Below are 20,053 nucleotides of genomic sequence, written 5' to 3' on the forward strand. Positions count from 1 at the left end.
ACTTGCCCAAAGTGCCATGCAGTGGAACTGAACTTGAAACCATCTTAACCACACAGCCATGTCTGACAAAAAGAAAGAGAACCGTTGAGGTGGTCACGGCTAGGCTACCTTTGGTTCATAAGTTTACTTGCTTTAAGCAAACTTTTTGGCTAAACCACAACATGGAAAGATCAATGTAGTCCATAGCCAAAGAACCTCTCTTCTTTTTGTTAGGGAGATTTTAAACACAAGGGTTACTGTTTGGGGACGGGAGGTCTTATTTCCTTACTGTTATGGATATCGCATTTTTCTTTTTTTTTACTGCTGATTTGTATTATATATATTTCTTTACTACCCACAAGGGGCTAAACATAGAAGGGACAAACAAGGACAGATAAACGGATTAAGTCTATTATATCGACCCCAGTGCGTAGCTGGTACTTATTCAATCGACCCCGAAAGGATGAAAGGTAAAGTTGACCTCGCGGAATTTGAACCCAGAACGTAACGGCAGACGAAATACGGCTACGCATTTCGCCCTGCGTGCTAACGGTTCTGCCAGCTCGCTGCCCTGCAAAGTCGACCTCGGCGGAATTTGAACCCAGAACGTAACGGCAGACGAAATACGGCTACGCATTTCGCCCGGCGTGCTAACGGTTCTGCCAGCTCGCTGCCCTGCAAAGTCGACCTCGCCGGAATTTGAACTCAGAACGTAACGGCAGACGAAATACGGCTACGCATTTCGCCCGGCGTGTTAACGTTTCTGCCAGCTCGCCGCCCTGCAAAGTCGACCTCGGTGGAATTTGAACTCAGAACGTTACGGCAGACGTAATACGGCTACGCAATTCATCCAGCGTGCTAACGGATCTGCCAGCTCGCTGCCCTGCAAAGTCGACCTCGCCGGAATTTGAACCCAGAACGTAACGGCAGACGAAATACGGCTACGCATTTTGCCCGGCGTGCTAAAGGTTCTGCCAGCTCACCGCCCTGCAAAGTCGACCTCGCCGGAATTTGAACTCAGAACATAACGGCAGACGAAATACGGCTACGCATTTCGCCCGGCGTGTTAACGTTTCTGCCAGCTCACCGCCCTGCAAAGTCGACCTCGGCGGAATTTGAACCCAGAACGTAACGGCAGACGAAATACGGCTACGCTTTTCGCCCGGCGTGCTAACGGTTCTGCCAGCTCACCGCCCTGCAAAGTCGACCTCGGCGGAATTTGAACCCAGAACGTAACGGCAGACGAAATACGGCTACGCATTTCGCCCGGCGTGCTAACGGTTCTGCCAGCTCACCGCCCTGCAAAGTCGACCTCGGCGCAATTTGAACCCAGAACGTAACGGCAGACGAAATACGGCTACGCATTTCGCCCGGCGTGCTAACTGTTCTGCCAGCTCACCGCCCTGCAAAGTCGACCTCGGCGGGATTTGAACTCAGAACGTAACGGCATACGAAATACGGCGACGCATTTCGCCCGGCGTGCTAACGGTTCTGCTAGCTCGCCGCCCTGCAAAGTCGACCTCGGCGGAATTTGAACCCAGAACGTAACGGCAGACGAAATACGGCTACGCATTTCGCCCGGCGTGCTAACGGTTCTGCCAGCTCGCCGCCCTGCAAAGTCGACCTCGCCGGAATTTGAACCCAGAACGTAACGGCAGACGAAATACGGCTACGCATTTCGCCCGGCGTGCTAACGTTTCTGCCAGCTTGCCGCCTTGCTGACTTGTATTATAGTCTTTGACTCAATTCAGCAGTGCCAAACCAAAAGTATAGAAACTATTATTTCACTTCAATGGTGTTGGTTAATGTAATGATAACAATAACTTCACCACACACACATTCAACTCCATAATAATAATAACAACAACAGATACTAAAGATGGTACCTTGGCCTTTTCTTTGATAATATATTTCTTGCTTATTTAAATTCAGTTCAATGCACACTTGCCTTCAACCAACCATTTCTCTTGTGTGTGTATGTGTGTTCTTCATAATCGTTTAAAACAAGTTGTTTTCCACCAATTACACTATTTTTTAATGTTTTTCCGGCCCGGGTCAAACACTATAGTTTAAGGGCCATAGACTGAAGATGTGAATTTTCCGAATCCTCCCCCCCCTGTTCGCGAGCGCGCATTTTTTTTTGTCAAATTCGTTTAGAGCAAGTTGTTTTACACCTATTACACTATTTTTTTTTTGTTGTTTTTGCGTCCGGGTCAGACCCTCAGACGCTTTCGGAAATTCACGATGTGAATTTTCCGAGGCCTTCCCCCACCCTTTCACGAGCGCGCATTTTTTGGTCATATTCGTTTAGAGGAAGTTGTTTTACACCTATTACACCAGTGCTTTTCAACCTTTTTGCTGGAGCGGAACCCCAAGGAAACATTCCACTGGCTCGAGGAACCCCTGTGCACTAATTTAATTGTCTTATGCACACATATCTGCACAGGAGAATTAAAAATTACTGTCGATTTTAGCATCTTTGTAACTTCTTGCGGAAACCCTGGACTGTACTGGCGGAACCCTGGTTGAAAACCACTGTATTACACTATTTTTTTGTTTGTTTTTAAGACCGGGTCAAACGCTTTAGTTTAACAAAAAAAAAAAAAAATTAAGCCTGCACCCTACTCCTACCCATAGATTCTAAAACTTCCGTTCTTTTCGAATTTTTTCAAATTAGGGTTTAAAACATGAACAGTCAGAATTTTATGATTGAATCCGAACATAAATGGACCACCCTTCAGTGTATGATCATTCCATTAAAAGTGTTCATGGAGAAAAAAAATATTGAAAAGCATCAATACATGTTAAAGTGGCCAAGAAATGAAGAAGATATCAGGTGGTGATGGTGACCCCCTTTTGTCAGACACTGACCATGGGTTTGCACCTAGAGAGTTACCCTCTGAGGCACAAGTCTGGGCAAGGTTGTTTTTTTATGGAAGACCAGCAGTCGCCCGTGCATACCGGCCTCCCCTCTCCACGCCACCAATGCTATCCAAGGGAAAGAAAAGGGCCCGATACAGCTTGGCACCTGTGATGTCGCAACTCATTTCTACAGCTGTGTGAACTGGAGCAACGTGAAGTAAAGTGTCTTGCTCAAGAACACAACACACTGCCCTGTCCGGGATTCGAGCTCACAACCTCACGATCGTCAACTTGACGCTCTAACCACTGAGCCACGCGCCTTCAGGTGGTAGGGCACTAAAAATAACAGCTAAATGGCCCTCAAGTCGTACACACACAATTTTCTTTTATATATTCGCTAAACTGCATATTCAATAATTAAAGAGTAATTTTTTGGTACTACTAGCGAACAGTGGTCCCGGTGCGCGCACTCGCGCAAGCTAGTTGTAAGTAGTCGATGCTACAACGACTTTTGAACCCTAACCTTAGTTTGTTTGTAAAACTAATGGCGATCTTTCGGTACAAGTACCATAACTGCCAATTATGAACCCACGTGGGTTTATTTACGCTTCTGAAGATAAAAGAAACCCTTTCCCCCACCCCTAACCCCACATATATATATATATATATAAACAAGTGGATGTATTCCACTGTAACTAGGTAAATTCTTCGAACAGAGGCGGTCAGTAGCGACACCTGCGGGTCTGACTACGCTGCATTGATAAGGGGCAACAACCCTGAAACATGTCTGCAGCTGTCTGACTAGCAGGATGAAGCGGCTGACCTCCCCTGTCCGAAGGTTGTGTGTCAAATAGCTAGCTAGAGGCGGTGGCCTCTTGGAGCTAATCAGCGACAGCTTTAGTCTTATATTTATAAAACTGCCATATTAGTATGGCGATAACTATTAATTTCCAGTAACGCTGCCGTAATCTCTTTTAGAGAGACTTAGTAATTTTAATATATATATATATATCTCTTAGTAATTCTAATATATATATATATATATCTTATTATAAAAGGCAGATTTTATCTGCCTCCCGTTGGGAGTTATACAAATCTACAATATAGGATTTCTTCAATTACAATTTACCTAGCAGTTTTAAGAGTACAATGCATCGCGTCATGCCAGGTCCAGTTTTTAAAATTTAAACTCCAATTAAGCAAAATTTACAGAAAACTCACATTCTGGTGTGTGTGTCAAATGCTTTTCTTAGTCTGGTTTACACCACACGCAAACGCACACACACAGTGTGCTACGAATAAAGTGAAACTAATTCAGTGAGTTGACAGGTAGACAATAGAATGTGATGACGACTATGACGCTGATAGATACATGAGTAAAATGTATGGGAAGCTAACACATAAGAGTGAGTGAAAATGTTCTTGGAAGAGAGTAAATAGCCAGAGAGTAATAAAGTAAACATACACTCATACATACATACATACATACACACACATACACACACACATACATACATACACACACACACACATACATACATACATATACATACATACATACACACACACACATACACACACACACAGTATTGAAGCTTGAGAACAATCAGATACATCTGCAACACATCTGTTGAAAATATTATTGTTCACACACATACATATACATATATACATACAGAGAGACAGACAGATAGACACACACACACACACACATGATCCAGCATGGCCACAACCTCAAGGCTGAAACGTATAAAACAATAACAGAATATAAATGTGTGCATGTGTGTGAGAGAGAGAGTGTGTGTGTATATGTATGTATGTATGTATGTATATATATATATATAATAATGCGGTTTTTTCAACAGCTTGAACTAAATGTCAGAGGGGAATGGGATAAACTACTTATATTAACTTGCTATAAAAGCAGGTAGTAATTTTATCTTGTCCTTATTCATAGTGCAAGTTTTGAAAGTGCATTTCGATTTTAACAGCTATTTTTTTCAAAGCTATATTGAAGTAACAAAGGAGCATATTTGGCATATTTTGCTTTATGAGTTCAATAAAGACAACAACGCAACGGAAAGTACAAGAAATATTAATGCAGTATATGGGGATTGGACAATAAGCGTAAGGCAGTGTCAATGGTGGTTCCAGAAATTCTGAGCCATAAACTACAGCCTAGAAGACGAGCCTCATCCTGAAAGATCTGTAGAACTCGACAAGGACATCCTGAAAACCCTGGTGGAACAAAATCTCATCGTAACTGTTGAGGAACTAGCAGAGAAGCTTGGATTTGGTCATTCAACCATTCATTGAGACCTGTGTGCTATCGGAAAAGTCAGCAAATTGGGTCAATGGGTTCTTCACGAACTTTCCGAGTCTAATTGCATGCAGAGAGTGAAGTATGCTTTTCTTTGCTGTCACATCTCACCACTACTGCGCTATGTATATCTATATATATAAAACTGTAGTTGTGTGAGTGTCTGTCCCCTTCGATTTAGATTCCTAACTACTCCCACATTTTGCGGTGCAGTTTAACCAAATTCGGTAGCTTATAGTCGTGATTCATATCGAGCCCGTCTGACTATTAGCGCGCGTCAACGATGAGTCTACGATTTTAAAAATAATTTAACATCATTTTTTATTCCATTTTTAATGCATAATTTTTCGTGTGTCGATGGCGGCGGAGTTGGCGTCCACGCTCACACCTGCACCTGTGGGGAAGGGAGTGTAAGGAAATCAACGTCGTAATGCGTTGTCAAGGAGACCAGCGTTCTTTTAGAACAACGACTTCATGGCTTGAAGACACAAAACAGAAATGGCTAAGAAAGCGTCTACATGAGTCTACGATTTAAAAAAAATTTACCATAGTTTTTTTCCCATTTTAATAATGCATTTTTTCGCTATTATATAAGGGAAGTAACTCTCTAAAAATGTCTACGATGAGTCAACGATTTAAAAAAAAAATTTACCATCATATTTTTTCCATTTTTAATGCATTTTTTGCTATTTTTTGGCTATAACTCTCTAAAAATGCTTATATAGTTATTTCCCTTACAAACCCGAGCAACGCCGGGCGATACTGCTAGTATATATATATATATACAGGGAAAGTGACGGTCTTCTTCAAATGTAAACAAACAGACTTGGCAGTTATGGTACTTGTACCGAAAGATCGCCAAAATGATTTGTTTACTTGGTTTAAAAAATTATTTACTTTGTTCGAAAAATATTATTTAATTTTCTTTGATATGTATTCAGCTTTGAAATACAAACATACGCGCAAGTCGTTGTAGGATCGACTACTACCTGCGCGCACCAGGTCCATTGTTCGCTAGTAATACCAGTTTTTTTATTGAAACTTTAGATAATTTGATAATTACATATACAGGGTGTCCCAGAAGTTGCGCACCACCCGGGTTTTTTAAAAGAATACACCCTTATTGATATCAAGAACACTTTATTGAAATTAATTGTAACAATAGGCGCAGGAGTGGCTGTGTGATAAGTAGCTTGCCTACCAACCACATGGTTCCGGGTTCAGTCCCACTGCATGGAACCTTGGGCAAGTGTCTTCTACTATAGCCCCGGGCCGACCAATGCCTTGTGAGTGGATTTGGTAGACGGAAACTGAAAGAAGCCCGTCGTATATACGTATATATATATATGTGTGTGTATGTTTGTGTCTGTGTCTGTCCCCCTAGCATTGCTTGACAACCAATGCTGGTGTGTTTATGTCCCCGTTACTTAGCGGTTCGCCAAAAGAGACCGATAGGATAAGTACTAGGCTTACAAAAGAATAAGTCCCAGGGTCGAGTTGCTCGACTAAAGGTGCTGCTCCAGCATGGCCGCAGTCAAATGACTGAAACAAGTAAAAGGGTAAAGAGTAAATGCACAAATTGAGCGCCCTCTACAATAAAACATGCCGAGAAAATATAATAAAATAAAATGCTTGAATTATTGTAAATGAAATCCAGAATGGTGCGTGACTTCTGGGACACCCTGTATAACACGTACGTATATGAAACACATACAAGTCCCAAACCGAAGAAAACACAAATATAATCGAAGAAGGGGGGAAAAAGAAGGAAGAGAGAAAGAAATACTGTTTCAAAGATCACAAGGTTCAAATGAAGCTACTGAAGCAAACCAACACGCTCGCGGTATTACCACGGGAGGAGGGCGGCGAGCTGGCAGAAACGTTAGCGCGCCGGGCGAAATGCTTAGCAGTATTTCGTCTGCCGCTACGTTCTGAGTTCAAATTCTGCCGAGGTCGACTTTGCCTTTCATCCTTTCAGGGTCGATGTAATCGACTTAATCCGTTTATAAGGCGGCGAGCTGGCAGAAACGTTAGCGTGCAGGGCGAAATGCTTAGCGGCACTTTGTCTGCCGCTACGTTCCGAGTTCAAATTCCACCGAGGTCGACTTTGCCTTTCATCCTTTCAGGGTCGATGTAATCGACTTAATCCGTTTATAAGGCGGCGAGCTGGCAGAAACGTTAGCGTGCAGGGCGAAATGCTTAGCGGCACTTTGTCTGCCGCTACGTTCCGAGTTCAAATTCCACCGAGGTCGACTTTGCCTTTCATCCTTTCAGGGTCGATGTAATCGACTTAATCCGTTTATAAGGCGGCGAGCTGGCAGAAACGTTAGCGTGCAGGGCGAAATGCTTAGCGGCACTTTGTCTGCCGCTACGTTCCGAGTTCAAATTCCACCGAGGTCGACTTTGCCTTTCATCCTTTTGGGGTCGATAAATTAAGTACCAGTTACGCACTGGGGTCGATATAATCGACTTAATCCGTTTGTCTGTCCTCTGTGTGTTTAGCCCCTTGTGGGTAGTAAATAAATAGGTATTACCACGGGGGAGGGCGGTGAGCTGGCAGAAACGTTACATCAAACAGGTGCTTGTTTTCTGTGAAAATCTTGTTTTTTTACGATTTTTTGACTGCTGTGTCACCATTTTTCGGTGTATTTCAACCATTGCTACACAATGCAAAATGTTTACTTCTCAAAAATTCCAATACTAAAGGGTCGAAACAAACCCGAGCAGCGCTGGGCAATACTGCTAGTAACATATAAATATAACAAATATATCATTTTAGAAATATTGAATTTCTAAATGCCTCAAAGAGACATGAGAAGTGGTGGAGCGATAGAGTGGTTGTATACTGTCACCATAACGTGACAGTCCCGTAAGGGAATTACACCACCGCTGTTTAGCCCTAGGAAGCATCGACGCTAGGATTCCTAGCTGGTGGGGGTGCTTGCCTCCCCCTCTCCGCAAATATAAGGACGCAGGAAATGTGTGAAAGCCAACAGGAAGCGTCGATGCTTCCTAGGGCTAAACAGCGGTGGTGTAATTCCCTTACGGGACTGTCAGGTTATGTTGACAGTTATACAACCAAATATATCATTATTAATCACAAAACAATAAAATTAACCTATTCTATACTCAAATCAAATATAAATATCATTATATATACTTATTATTTTTATGATATTTAAATAATATTTATATATTTTACAAAACTCAAAAAAAGCAAATCGTAACCACCCGGTTATGTATCTATTTCTTTACTACCCACAGAGTGGACAAACAAGGACAAAGGGATTAAGTCAATCACATCGACCCCAGTGCGTAACTGGTACTTAATTTATAGACCCCGAAAGGATGAAAAGCAAAGTCGACCTCGGCGAAATTTGAACTCAGAACGTAGCGGCAGACGAAATACCTAAGGACAAACAGGGAGAGACAAACGGATTAAGTCGATAGTATCCACCCGTGTGTAACTGGTTCTTATTTAATCGACCCCGAAAGGATGAAAGGAAAAGTCGACCTCGGCGGAATTTGAACTCAGAACGTAACGGCAGACGAAATACGGCTACGCAATTCGTCCGACGTGCTAACGTTTCTGCCAGCTCGCCGCTTAATCAAATATAAATATATATACCATAAAGCTACTTATTATTTTTATGATATTTAAATAATATTTATATATTTTACAAAACCCCAAAATTAGCAAAACGCAACCACCCGGTTATGTATCGTCATAAAATCAGATTTTATTGTCGCGATAGCAGTGTAAGGGAGATAACTCAAATACCAAAACTATTTGCTTTGATAATTTTATGAATTTGAGATTTCGTCCTGGTTCTATCGTAATTATTATAAAAATTGAAGTAATGTCTTTCCTGTAGTTGGTTGATAATCTTCCGCTACTCCGAGTCAAACCGGATCGAGCAAACTCACGGTCAAATAATATTTCTTCCGGTCTTTTTATGGGTATTTAGGGATATATTTTATATTAGGTCCTTTCCCCTTTCATGTAGGTATAAGGTACTACTTGAGAACAGTGGTCTCGGTGCGCGCACTCGCGCTAGATAGTCATGACTAGTCGATCCTAAAACGATTACCTAGGAAAGTAAATAAAACAAAATATTTTTTTTGCTGTGTGGTAAGTAGCTTGTTTACCAAGCAGATGGTTCCGGGTTCAGTCCCACTACGTGGCACATTGGGTACGTGTCTTCTATAGCCCCGGGCCGACCAATGCCCTGTGAGTGGATTTGGTAGACGGAAACTGAAAGAAGCCTGTCGTGTATATATATATATATATATGTGTGTGTTTGTGTGTCTGTGTTTGTCCCCCTAGCATTGCTTGACAACCGATGTTGGTGTGCTTACGTCTCCGTCACTTAGCGGTTCGGCAAAAGAGACCGATAGAATAAGTACTGGGCTTACAAAGAATAAGTCCCGGGGTCGATTTGCTCGACTAAAGGCGGTGCTCCAGCATGGCCGCAGTCAAATGACTGAAACAAGTAAAAAAAAACTTTTTTTAAAACAAAGTAAGGATCGACTAGTTATGACTAGCTAGCGCGAGTGCGCGCACCGGGACCACTGTTCTTAAATAGTACCTAGGTATAATTTGGTTCGTGGTTGATTTGGCTGCTTTCAGCACAGCGAGAAGGATTTCTTTTGCTACTTTACTTTTCTCTTTTCAAAAGAGTTTGATGTTATTTCTGTATTCATATTTTTTTGTAACTTTCGAGAAAAAAAAAAAAAAAATGAACATCTTAATTTCACAAGAAATCCAAACTAAATCTATTGAAGCATATCGGTGAAACGGGATGGCTTATATTAACAAGAGGGAATTTCTTTATTACCCATAAGGATTTACACAGATAGGGACAATACAACATGTTCTGGGGTCATGTGAATGAAATGGAATTGTGCAATGAAATTAAAATATGAGTAGCCCTGAAAAGGGCTGAGATCTGTCGCTACTCACGACCATGAAGTTACATCCGTATTTTGCTGTTATTTCTAGCATAAATGTTGTCCTGGTGCACCGTCCTTCAATATCCGATATTACGATCTAATTAAGATATGCCGTACGTAAAGAGCCGAGGGGCTCACTGAATGGGATAAAAGATCCCTTTGAAAAGGAAGCTGGAATTCAAACATTTTGGTTTAAGCATATCAGAGAGGCGAGATGGCTTACATTAAGATATGAGTGGCCCTGAAAAGGGCCAGGATTCGTCGCTACTCACGACCACGAAGTTACAAAAACTTCACCAGTTTAACCTCCGAATCCGTATTTTGCTGCTATTTCTAGCATAAATGTTGACTTGGTGCACCGATATTACGATCTAATTAAGATTAGCCGTACGTAAAGAGCCGAGAGGCTCAATGAAAGGGATAAAAAAGATTCCTTTGAAAAGGAAGCCGGAATTCAAAAAATTTGGTTTAAGCATATCAGAGAGGCGAGATGGCTTACGTTAAGATATGAGTGGCCCTGATAAGGGCCGGGATCTGTCGCTACTCACGACCACGAAGTTAGGATAAAAAACTTGCACAGTTTAACCTCCGAATCCGTACAGAGTTCTGCCTTGTCTCTTGAGAGCATAGACCACATCCATAGCGGTGACAGTCTTCCTCTTGGCATGCTCGGTGTAGGTGACAGCATCACGGATGACGTTCTCCAAGAACACCTTCAACACACCACGGGTCTCTTCGTAGATCAAACCAGAGATACGTTTCACACCACCTCGACGAGCCAGACGACGGATGGCCGGTTTGGTGATACCCTGGATGTTATCTCTCAACACCTTCCTGTGACGCTTGGCGCCTCCTTTTCCCAAACCTTTTCCTCCTTTACCACGTCCAGACATGTTTTGAATATCAGATTAATGACTTATCTCTTTATTACGATTATAGAAAATCAATACATAGAAGGGACGAATACAGGACATACATACAAAAACATTTAAGAGATTCGATTAAAAGATTCGTTTGGATTCGTTATAAAGTAATAGTTTTTGCATAACTAGTATGACAAACACTTGTAGATGACCTTTGTGGTTTTACTGGAGCTTTTACACCCCGGCAATTGATGAGGCCCTGCAGCTTCCACTTCCTCTTTCTCCTCCATGGTCAAGCTGGGTTCTCACACCCACCTTTCTTTCCACTTCTTCCATCTTTTCTCATACACTCCCCGCGGCAAGGTCCTCCTCTCCAGTCCCATCTTGCTCTCTCAGATGATATCTGAAGTAGGTGAGCAAGCCGGGCCCGGGAGGAGATAAAGGACCCTGTCGCGGCTCCTTCCATTCTCGTTCTCCACATGCATTCCTTTACCACTGCAACCGTGCAGTGAAAACATGCCTCACCTTCCTTCGAGAGTCCAGTTGGCGGTATCATCTTAATCATAGACTCAGCCGACAGCTGTACTCGTCCCAGATGCGATAACACGTGTTCTGCGTAACTTATCAAGTCGTTCAACTTCCGACAGTGAACAAAAGCGTGCTGAACGGTTTCATCGTCCAACCCGCATCTTGGACATGTCGGTGGCACTGGAACTCCGTGCCGCGATAACTTCTCGCGAACAGGTAAAGCATTCCTGTAGCACTGCCAGGCCAGGGATCTTTGGAAATTATCCAAATACCCCGACCTGAACGTTTTCTTAAACAAATTGGCAAGCTGGTCTTCATCAAACCCCAGAGCCCCTCCTAGGACGTCATCGTTTTTACCTTCTACCAGCCCTCTATAAAATACCGAGGTGGTATTTCCGCAGCCGGCCTTGCCCGTCTTGTGGATCAGCGTGAGTGCCTGTCGGCACTCCTTTTGCCATAGAGTCAGATTCCATCTTCTGATGTAACCGGGTTTAAAATTAACTAAGGAGGCCGGTCTCGGGAAAAATCCCTCTGCCAGCGGACTCCACACCTTATCACCTTCCAGGTGGTGCCAGAGATGTCTTAGTCTCAACGCATGTCTGCGCATCATCAACCAAGGCATCCCTAACCCACCCTTTAACGGTTCTTGACAGCACACGGAGCGTCTCACAAGTGGCCTCCTCCTTTCCACAAAAAGCGAAAGAGGACTCGTTCCAACTTGTTAAGCCATGAGTCGGGGCAAGGGACGACGGTCAGGCGATAGGTGATTACAGATGCAATAAACATCTGCACCACCTCCGCCCTTCCTTTCAAGGACAGAGACCTTCCGGACCAGGTCCGTACTATGGCCTCCACCTTGCCCGTCACCTCGCTCCAGTTCTTCTCCGTTTGGGAGTCCGGTCCAAACCAAACTCCCAGCAACTTAACAGGGCCATCCGTCCAGTGTCCCACAACACTGGACGATATCGGCTTGTTCCTCCAGGTGCCGAGGCGCAAGCCGACCGATTTGTCCCTGTTAACCTTTGCTCCTGCCACCGCCTCGTATCCTCTGATAGCCTCCTCTACACAAGGTAGTTGGGCCTCTTTGGACACGATGAGGGTGATGTCATCCGCATAGGCAGTGACCGACCTCCCACCTCCGATTTCATCTGAGTTGCTCCCCAGCCTTTCCAACCTTCGCAGTAGTGGCTCAAGAGCCAATACGTACAAAAGTGGTGACAAGGGGCACCCCTGACGCACTGAACACTTGATCGAAAACGGTTCCGTTAGGTAACCGTTTATCTGGACGGTGGACTTGATGCCGCTGTACATAGCGGAGATCCACCCGCGGAATTCGGGACCCAGTCCGGTCGCTTCGAGGACCGTCGCCAGGTACCCATGGTCTACCCTATCGAAGGCTTTACTTTGGTCCAAGTGGACCGTTACCCCGCCTTTGCCGGTTACTTTACCCACCCTATCTAGGGTGTAGCGTATAAGGTGAGGTTGTCCTGGATCGACCTGCCTGGAATTGCACATGTCTGTGCTCTCCCTACAAGTTTCTCCACGACAACCGTCAACCTTTTTGCTAACACCTTGGCCAAAATCTTTAACTCTACATTAAGTAGAGTTATGGGCCTGTAGTTACTAATTATATCCCCCTTGCTCGGGTCTTTCTGGATTAGCGTCACCACTCCCCGGCTTACAGAACTGGGAATTCTCCCATTCTGCTGCCAGTTCGTGTAGACGCCTGCCAGTATTCCCCCGAACAAGTCCGGCATACTTTGGTAAAACTCGTAGGGCAGACCATCCAGCCCCGGCGACTTCTCCCCGCCGCACCCGGCCAGCACTTCCCTTATTTCCGCGGGAGTGATCGCTCCCTCACAGCACTCCGCCTCACGCCCCGCGAGCCGCGGCCCGCCGGCCAGGAAGTCCCTTAAGGCACTCCCCCGCTCCAGCGGGCCACCACCCCCGAACACGCGCGCGAAATGCTGGTGAAGAAACTTTTGCATCTCCTCCTGTCCATAGATCTTTTGTCCCTGTTCGTCAGTCAAAGATTTTATTGAGGCTCTGTTGCCTCTCTTACTCTCCACACGACGGGCCCATCCGGCCACGTTAACACCTTCTCGTTTCCCGGCGCGCAGCTTAGCTCTGACTCTGCAACCTTCGTGTTTGGAGTTAAGGTGACGGTACAATACCGTCCTTGCCGCCAGTACTCCGGATGCAGAGCCAGCTTCCATTGCCTCGTCTAGATTCTTAACTAAATCGCCCTCTAGACTAGCCCTATCTATCCTTAGCTGATTGCTAAATCTAACGGACTCTAAACGAATGGCTCTTTTGAGGGCGTGCCACCATCTGTTGTTGATAATGGTGCCGCACAATGCCCTCTGAACTAACTCCTTAATCCGGGTACGGAAGTCTTCACAATTCAAAATAGCCTTGTTCAGCTTCCAGTACCCGGGTCCCTGTCTATGACACTTGTCTAATTGCACCTCACACGTCACAAACTTGTGATCCGAGTAAGGTACAATATGAAATTGTGGACAACTAAACGTATCCTTATCTCTTTTCTTAATAAATATCCTATCTAGATACGATCTGTGTGAGCCGTCGTTATTACTCCACGTCCACTGTGGAACGCTCGGCTCATCCAGTCGGTAACGGTCCACTAGGTTAAAGCTCTCTAGCAGGCCCCTGAGGCTAGGGTCCCCCTTCCTATTGGTTGAGCCAGCACTGTCGATGTGCGCTTCAAGGACAGTGTTAAAGTCCCCTACTAGGATTACTGTTTTCGACGTCGCCAGAAAGGGCTCCAGGTTCCGAAAAAAGCCCGTCTGTCTACCCTCGTTCGGGGCGTAGACAGCTACCAACCTGAAGGACTGTTTACTTGCGTGAGTCACATCCAGGACAACCAGTCTGCCTTCTGGGTCCAGAAAGACAGTACTTACCTGCAGGTCCAAGCTCTTCCTGATGAAGACTGCCACGCCTCTTCCTCTTCCTCGGCTAGGAGAAATAAATTTCTCGAAACCATTTAGGAGAGGTGAGAACGCTTGGGTCTCGCTCATCTTGGACTCGGTTACGATAGCAACATCTATACCGTGTGTCGTGAGGTCGTTCAGGAAACAAATTTGTTTCCGTTTCGACCCCATTCCACGTATGTTTATACAGCCCAGCTTAGCCATTGTGGGCGAAGGAGGAAAATAATTATACTCACGGTTGTGAAAGGGAGCACGGCGGTCTGATTTTGCCTGCTTCCCTTTCTTCCTCTACTGCAGGGCCTTTGACCGGCGTTGCCACTGGGCTCTGGGTTGGTGTGGTTGCCGGGGTTATTGTTAGTTTGCCCTCTATTACTTCCTTGGTTACATCTCTTATTAGGCGGTTCCTCAGGTGTTCCTGAAGAACCTCCTCCTTCCATTCGTTCTCGCCTATCTTCGCGAAGCGCGCAATTGCTTTTCCATCTGAGGTTCTGCTGTACAGCATAAACCTCGACAGTTTGCAGCATTTGTAAACTTTTTCGTTTTTTTCATCAAACGCTATTATTTTTCATTTTTCAATAAACATTTTTTAGAATCTTGTTTTATGGGGAGGGGCTTGGCAAACTGTTTTCCAATGAAAACAGTGCCATGGGGGTAGGGTTGGGAAATTTGCTTAATGTGTGTGTCTGCTGTGTTAGTTGTTTTTTTCCTTGTTTGGGGAGGGGAGTCCAGGGTATTCTCTTTTTTCTTTTGTGCGTGACTTGAGTGTATTCCATCAGTTCTATTTGGTCTATTTTCGCTTCCGTACTTGTCTTGGTCGTTTGTTGTTTTTCTTTTTTTTCCTCCCCTTTCGCGTTGGGTACACTTGGAGGAGGCGCTTCTTCTGTACTTTTTTTCCTGGTACAATTGGAACGGACGTGACCCTTTTCTCCACACTTGAAGCATCTAGGTCTTCGTCCCTCCACCGAAACTCTCATGGACGTACCATCTTCATTAAAAATCCTGTCAGGCAGGCTCTCCAAAATCTTGTTCTCTGCCTGTACTAGGAGTTCCAGAGTCTGGCCCCTCCATCGCACCGCCTCCTTCCTTCTCATTTGCAGTATGGATATTTCGCGTTCCACATTATGCAAGACCGCCGCTGCTACCCACATGGTGTCGTACCCTCTGGGTATGTCTTCAACTGTTACCTTTGCGGTTCGCTTCCCCATGTACGAGGGTAGCAGCATGATGTCGTCGTTTTTAAGGGTCAACGACGACACCTCTTTCGCCACCTCTGCCGTGTCAAAGTGTGCTTCGATCGTGGCACTTCGTGCACCTCTCACTATATGGCGGATTTTGTCCCACACCGGGACCAAGCATTTCTCAACGATTTCATTTTTGACTTCCATGATCTTTTTTTCTTTAAAGTTGTACACTTTATACATTACAATCCTTTCCTTGATCTCTTGAACTTTCGCTTGTGGCGGCACAAGCCTTATCTCTCCTCCTTCTACTTTTACCAAGTTCCTATATTCGTACAGTTGTTCAATTTTGAATTCTATTTCCAACATGGCGCCGCCCACCGCGGCCGAGAATGACTGCCTGGGTACTTGCTTTTCCTCTTTTTCACCTTTTCCCATCACGGGAAAGTCTTCCTTCGACGTCAGGTCGAACTCCATCTCTGAAAGTTACCTTTAAGGTAACAAGATATGGTTAGTACAAAATTTTCTGCCCCGTAGGGCGAAAATTATCGTTTTACAACGGGTACTGTTCAGAACAGTTTACACAGACAATGATATTACAACTTCGAATTCTCTTAAATAGCAGCAGCAATTTCTCACAACGCAAAACGCAAACAAGAAGCAGCGATATGACTATCAGATTAATGACTTATCTCTTTATTACGATTATAGAAAATCAATACATAGAAGGGACGAATACAGGACATACATACAAAAACATTTAAGAGATTCGATTAAAAGATTCGTTTGGATTCGTTATAAAGTAATAGTTTTTGCATAACTAGTATGACAAACACTTGTAGATGACCTTTGTGGTTTTACTGGAGCTTTTACACCCCGGCAATTGTTGAGGCCCTGCAGCTTCCACTTCCTCTTTCTCCTCCATGGTCAAGCTGGGTTTCTCACACCCACCTTTCTTTCCACTTCTTTCCATCTTTTCTCATACACTCCCCGCGGCAAGGTCCTCCTCTCCAGTCCCATCTTGCTCCTCAGATGATATCTGAAGTAGGTGAGCAAGCCGGGCCCGGAGATAAAGGACCCTGTCGCGGCTCCTTCCATTCTCGTTCTCCACATGCATTCCTTTACCACTGCAACCGTGCAGTGAAAACATGCCTCACCTTCCTTCGAGAGTCCAGTTGGCGGTATCATCTTAATCATAGATTCAGCCGACAGCTGTACTCGTCCCAGATGCGATAACACGTGTTCTGCGTAACTTATCAAGTCGTTCAACTTCCGACAGTGAACAACAGCGTGTTGAACGGTTTCATCGTCCAACCCGCATCTTGGACATGTCGGTGGCACTGGAACTCCGTGCCGCGATAACTTCTCGCGAACAGGTAAAGCATTCCTGTAGCACTGCCAGGTCAGGGATCTTTGGAAATTATCCAAATACCCCGACCTGAACGTTTTCTTAAACAAATTGGCAAGCTGGTCTTCATCAAACCCCAGAGCCCCTCCTAGGACGTCATCGTTTTTACCTTCTACCAGCCCTCTATAAAATACCGAGGTGGTATTTCCGCAGCCGGCCTTGCCCGTCTTGTGGATCAGCGTGAGTGCCTGTCGGCACTCCTTTTGCCATAGAGTCAGATTCCATCTTCTGATGTAACCGGGTTTAAAATTAACTAAGGAGGCCGGTCTCGGGAAAAATCCCTCTGCCAGCGGACTCCACACCTTATCACCTTCCAGGTGGTGCCAGAGATGTCTTAGTCTCAACGCATGTCTGCGCATCATCAACCAAGGCATCCCTAACCCACCCTTTAACGGTTCTTGACAGCACACGGAGCGTCTCACAAGAGGCCTTCCTCCTTTCCACAAAAAGCGAAAGAGGACTCGTTCCAACTTGTTAAGCCATGAGTTGGGGCAAGGGACGACGGTCAGGCGATAGGTGATTACAGATGCAATAAACATCTGCACCACCTCCGCCCTTCCTTTCAAGGACAGAGACCTTCCGGACCAGGTCCGTACTATGGCCTCCACCTTGCCCGTCACCTCGCTCCAGTTCTTCTCCGTTTGGGAGTCCGGTCCAAACCAAACTCCCAGCAACTTAACAGGGCCATCCGTCCAGTGTCCACAACACTGGACGATATCGGCTTGTTCCTCCAGGTGCCGAGGCGCAAGCCGACCGATTTGTCCCTGTTAACCTTTGCTCCTGCCACCGCCTCGTATCCTCTGATAGCTCCTCTACACAAGGTAGTTGGGCCTCTTTGGACACGATGAGGGTGATGTCATCCGCATAGGCAGTGACCGACCTCCCACCTCCGATTTCATCTGAGTTGCTCCCCAGCCTTTCCAACCTTCGCAGTAGTGGCTCAAGAGCCAATACGTACAAAAGTGGTGACAAGGGGCCCCTGACGCACTGAACACTTGATCGAAAACGGTTCCGTTAGGTAACCGTTTATCTGGACGGTGGACTTGATGCCGCTGTACATAGCGGAGATCCACCCGCGGAATTCGGGACCCAGTCCGGTCGCTTCGAGGACCGTCGCCAGGTACCCATGGTCTACCCTATCGAAGGCTTTACTTTGGTCCAAGTGGACCGTTACCCCGCCTTTGCCGGTTACTTTACCCACCCTATCTAGGGTGTAGCGTATAAGGTGAAGGTTGTCCTGGATCGACCTGCCTGGAATTGCACATGTCTGTGCTCTCCCTACAAGTTTCTCCACGACAACCGTCAACCTTTTTGCTAACACCTTGGCCAAAATCTTTAACTCTACATTAAGTAGAGTTATGGGCCTGTAGTTACTAATTATATCCCCCTTGCTCGGGTCTTTCTGGATTAGCGTCACCACTCCCCGGCTTACAGAACTGGGAATTCTCCCATTCTGCTGCCAGTTCGTGTAGACGCCTGCCAGTATTCCCCCGAACAAGTCCGGCATACTTTGGTAAAACTCGTAGGGCAGACCATCCAGCCCCGCGACTTCTCCCCGCCGCACCCGGCCAGCACTTCCTTATTTCCGCGGGAGTGATCGCTCCCTCACAGCACTCCGCCTCACGCCCCGCGAGCCGCGGCCCGCCGGCCAGGAAGTCCCTTAAGGCACTCCCCGCTCCAGCGGGCCACCACCCCCGAACACGCGCGGCGAAATGCTGGTGAAGAAACTTTTGCATCTCCTCCTGTCCATAGATCTTTTGTCCCTGTTCGTCAGTCAAAGATTTTATTGAGGCTCTGTTGCCTCTCTTACTCTCCACACGACGGGCCCATCCGGCCACGTTAACACCTTCTCGTTTCCCGCGCGCAGCTTAGCTCTGACTCTGCAACCTTCGTGTTTGGAGTTAAGGTGACGGTACAATACCGTCCTTGCCGCCAGTACTCCGGATGCAGAGCCAGCTTCCATTGCCTCGTCTAGATTCTTAACTAAATCGCCCTCTAGACTAGCCCTATCTATCCTTAGCTGATTGCTAAATCTAACGGACTCTAAACGAATGGCTCTTTTGAGGCGTGCCACCATCTATTGTTAATGATGGTGCCGCACAATGCCCTCTGAACTAACTCCTTAATCCGGGTACGGAAGTCTTCACAATTCAAAATAGCCTTGTTCAGCTTCCAGTACCCGGGTCCCTGTCTATGACACTTGTCTAATTGCACCTCACACGTCACAAACTTGTGATCCGTGTAAGGTACAATATGAATTGTGGACAACTAAACGTATCCTTATCTCTTTTCTTAATAAATATCCTATCTAGATACGATCTGTGTGAGCCGTCGTTGTTACTCCACGTCCACTGTGGAACGCTCGGCTCATCCAGTCGGTAACGGTCTACTAGATCAAAGCTCTCTAGTAGTCCCTTGAGGCTAGGGTCTCCCTTCCTATTGGTTGAGCCAACACTGTCGATGTGCGCTTCAAGGACAGTGTTAAAGTCCCCTACTAGGATTACTGTTTTCGACGTCGCCAGAAAGGGCTCCAGGTTCCGAAAAAAGCCCGTCTGTCTACCCTCGTTCGGGGCGTAGACAGCTACCAACCTGAAGGACTGTTTACTTGCGTGAGTCACATCCAGGACAACCAGTCTGCCTTCTGGGTCCAGAAAGACAGTACTTACCTGCAGGTCCAAGCTCTTCCTGATGAAGACTGCCACGCCTCTTCCTCTTCCTCGGCTAGGAGAAATAAATTTCTCGAAACCATTTAGAAGAGGTGAGAACGCTTGGGTCTCGCTCATCTTGGACTCGGTTACGATAGCAACATCTATACCGTGTGTCGTGAGGTCGTTCAGGAAACAAATTTGTTTCCGTTTCGACCCCATTCCACGTATGTTTATACAGCCCAGCTTGGCCATTGTGGGCGAAGGAGGAAAATAAATATACTCACGGTTGTGAAAGGGAGCACGGCGGTCTGATTTTGCCTGCTTCCCTTTCTTCCTCTACTGCAGGGCCTTTGACCGGCGTTG

The 20,053-nt window shown here is 45.7% G+C and overlaps 2 protein-coding genes across 5 annotated transcripts in view; one reads left to right on the plus strand and one right to left on the minus strand.

The window, feature by feature from the left end:
* LOC115225437 (adhesion G-protein coupled receptor G6-like) overlaps positions 1-20,053 on the plus strand; it is a 176,499-nt gene that overhangs the window by 36,329 nt on the left and 120,117 nt on the right. The gene's annotated exons all lie outside the window — the stretch shown is intronic.
* Positions 10,369-11,019, minus strand: LOC115225353 (histone H4). Of its 2 annotated transcripts, XM_036513973.1 has the most exons (2): positions 10,701-11,019; positions 10,369-10,420 (listed from the first exon to the last, which is right to left on the minus strand). In XM_036513973.1, the coding sequence occupies exons 1-2, from the start codon at positions 11,005-11,007 to the stop codon at positions 10,416-10,418; spliced, it is 312 nt and encodes a 103-aa protein (XP_036369866.1). In that variant the 5' UTR covers positions 11,008-11,019; the 3' UTR covers positions 10,369-10,415. The 2 variants fall into 2 exon arrangements, with proteins under 2 accessions (XP_036369866.1, XP_029652163.1); XM_029796303.2 differs by lacking the exon at positions 10,369-10,420 and having other exon boundaries at positions 10,621-11,019.

This window comes from Octopus sinensis, linkage group LG27, assembly GCF_006345805.1.
Source record: "Octopus sinensis linkage group LG27, ASM634580v1, whole genome shotgun sequence".
Lineage (NCBI taxonomy): Eukaryota > Metazoa > Mollusca > Cephalopoda > Octopoda > Octopodidae > Octopus > Octopus sinensis.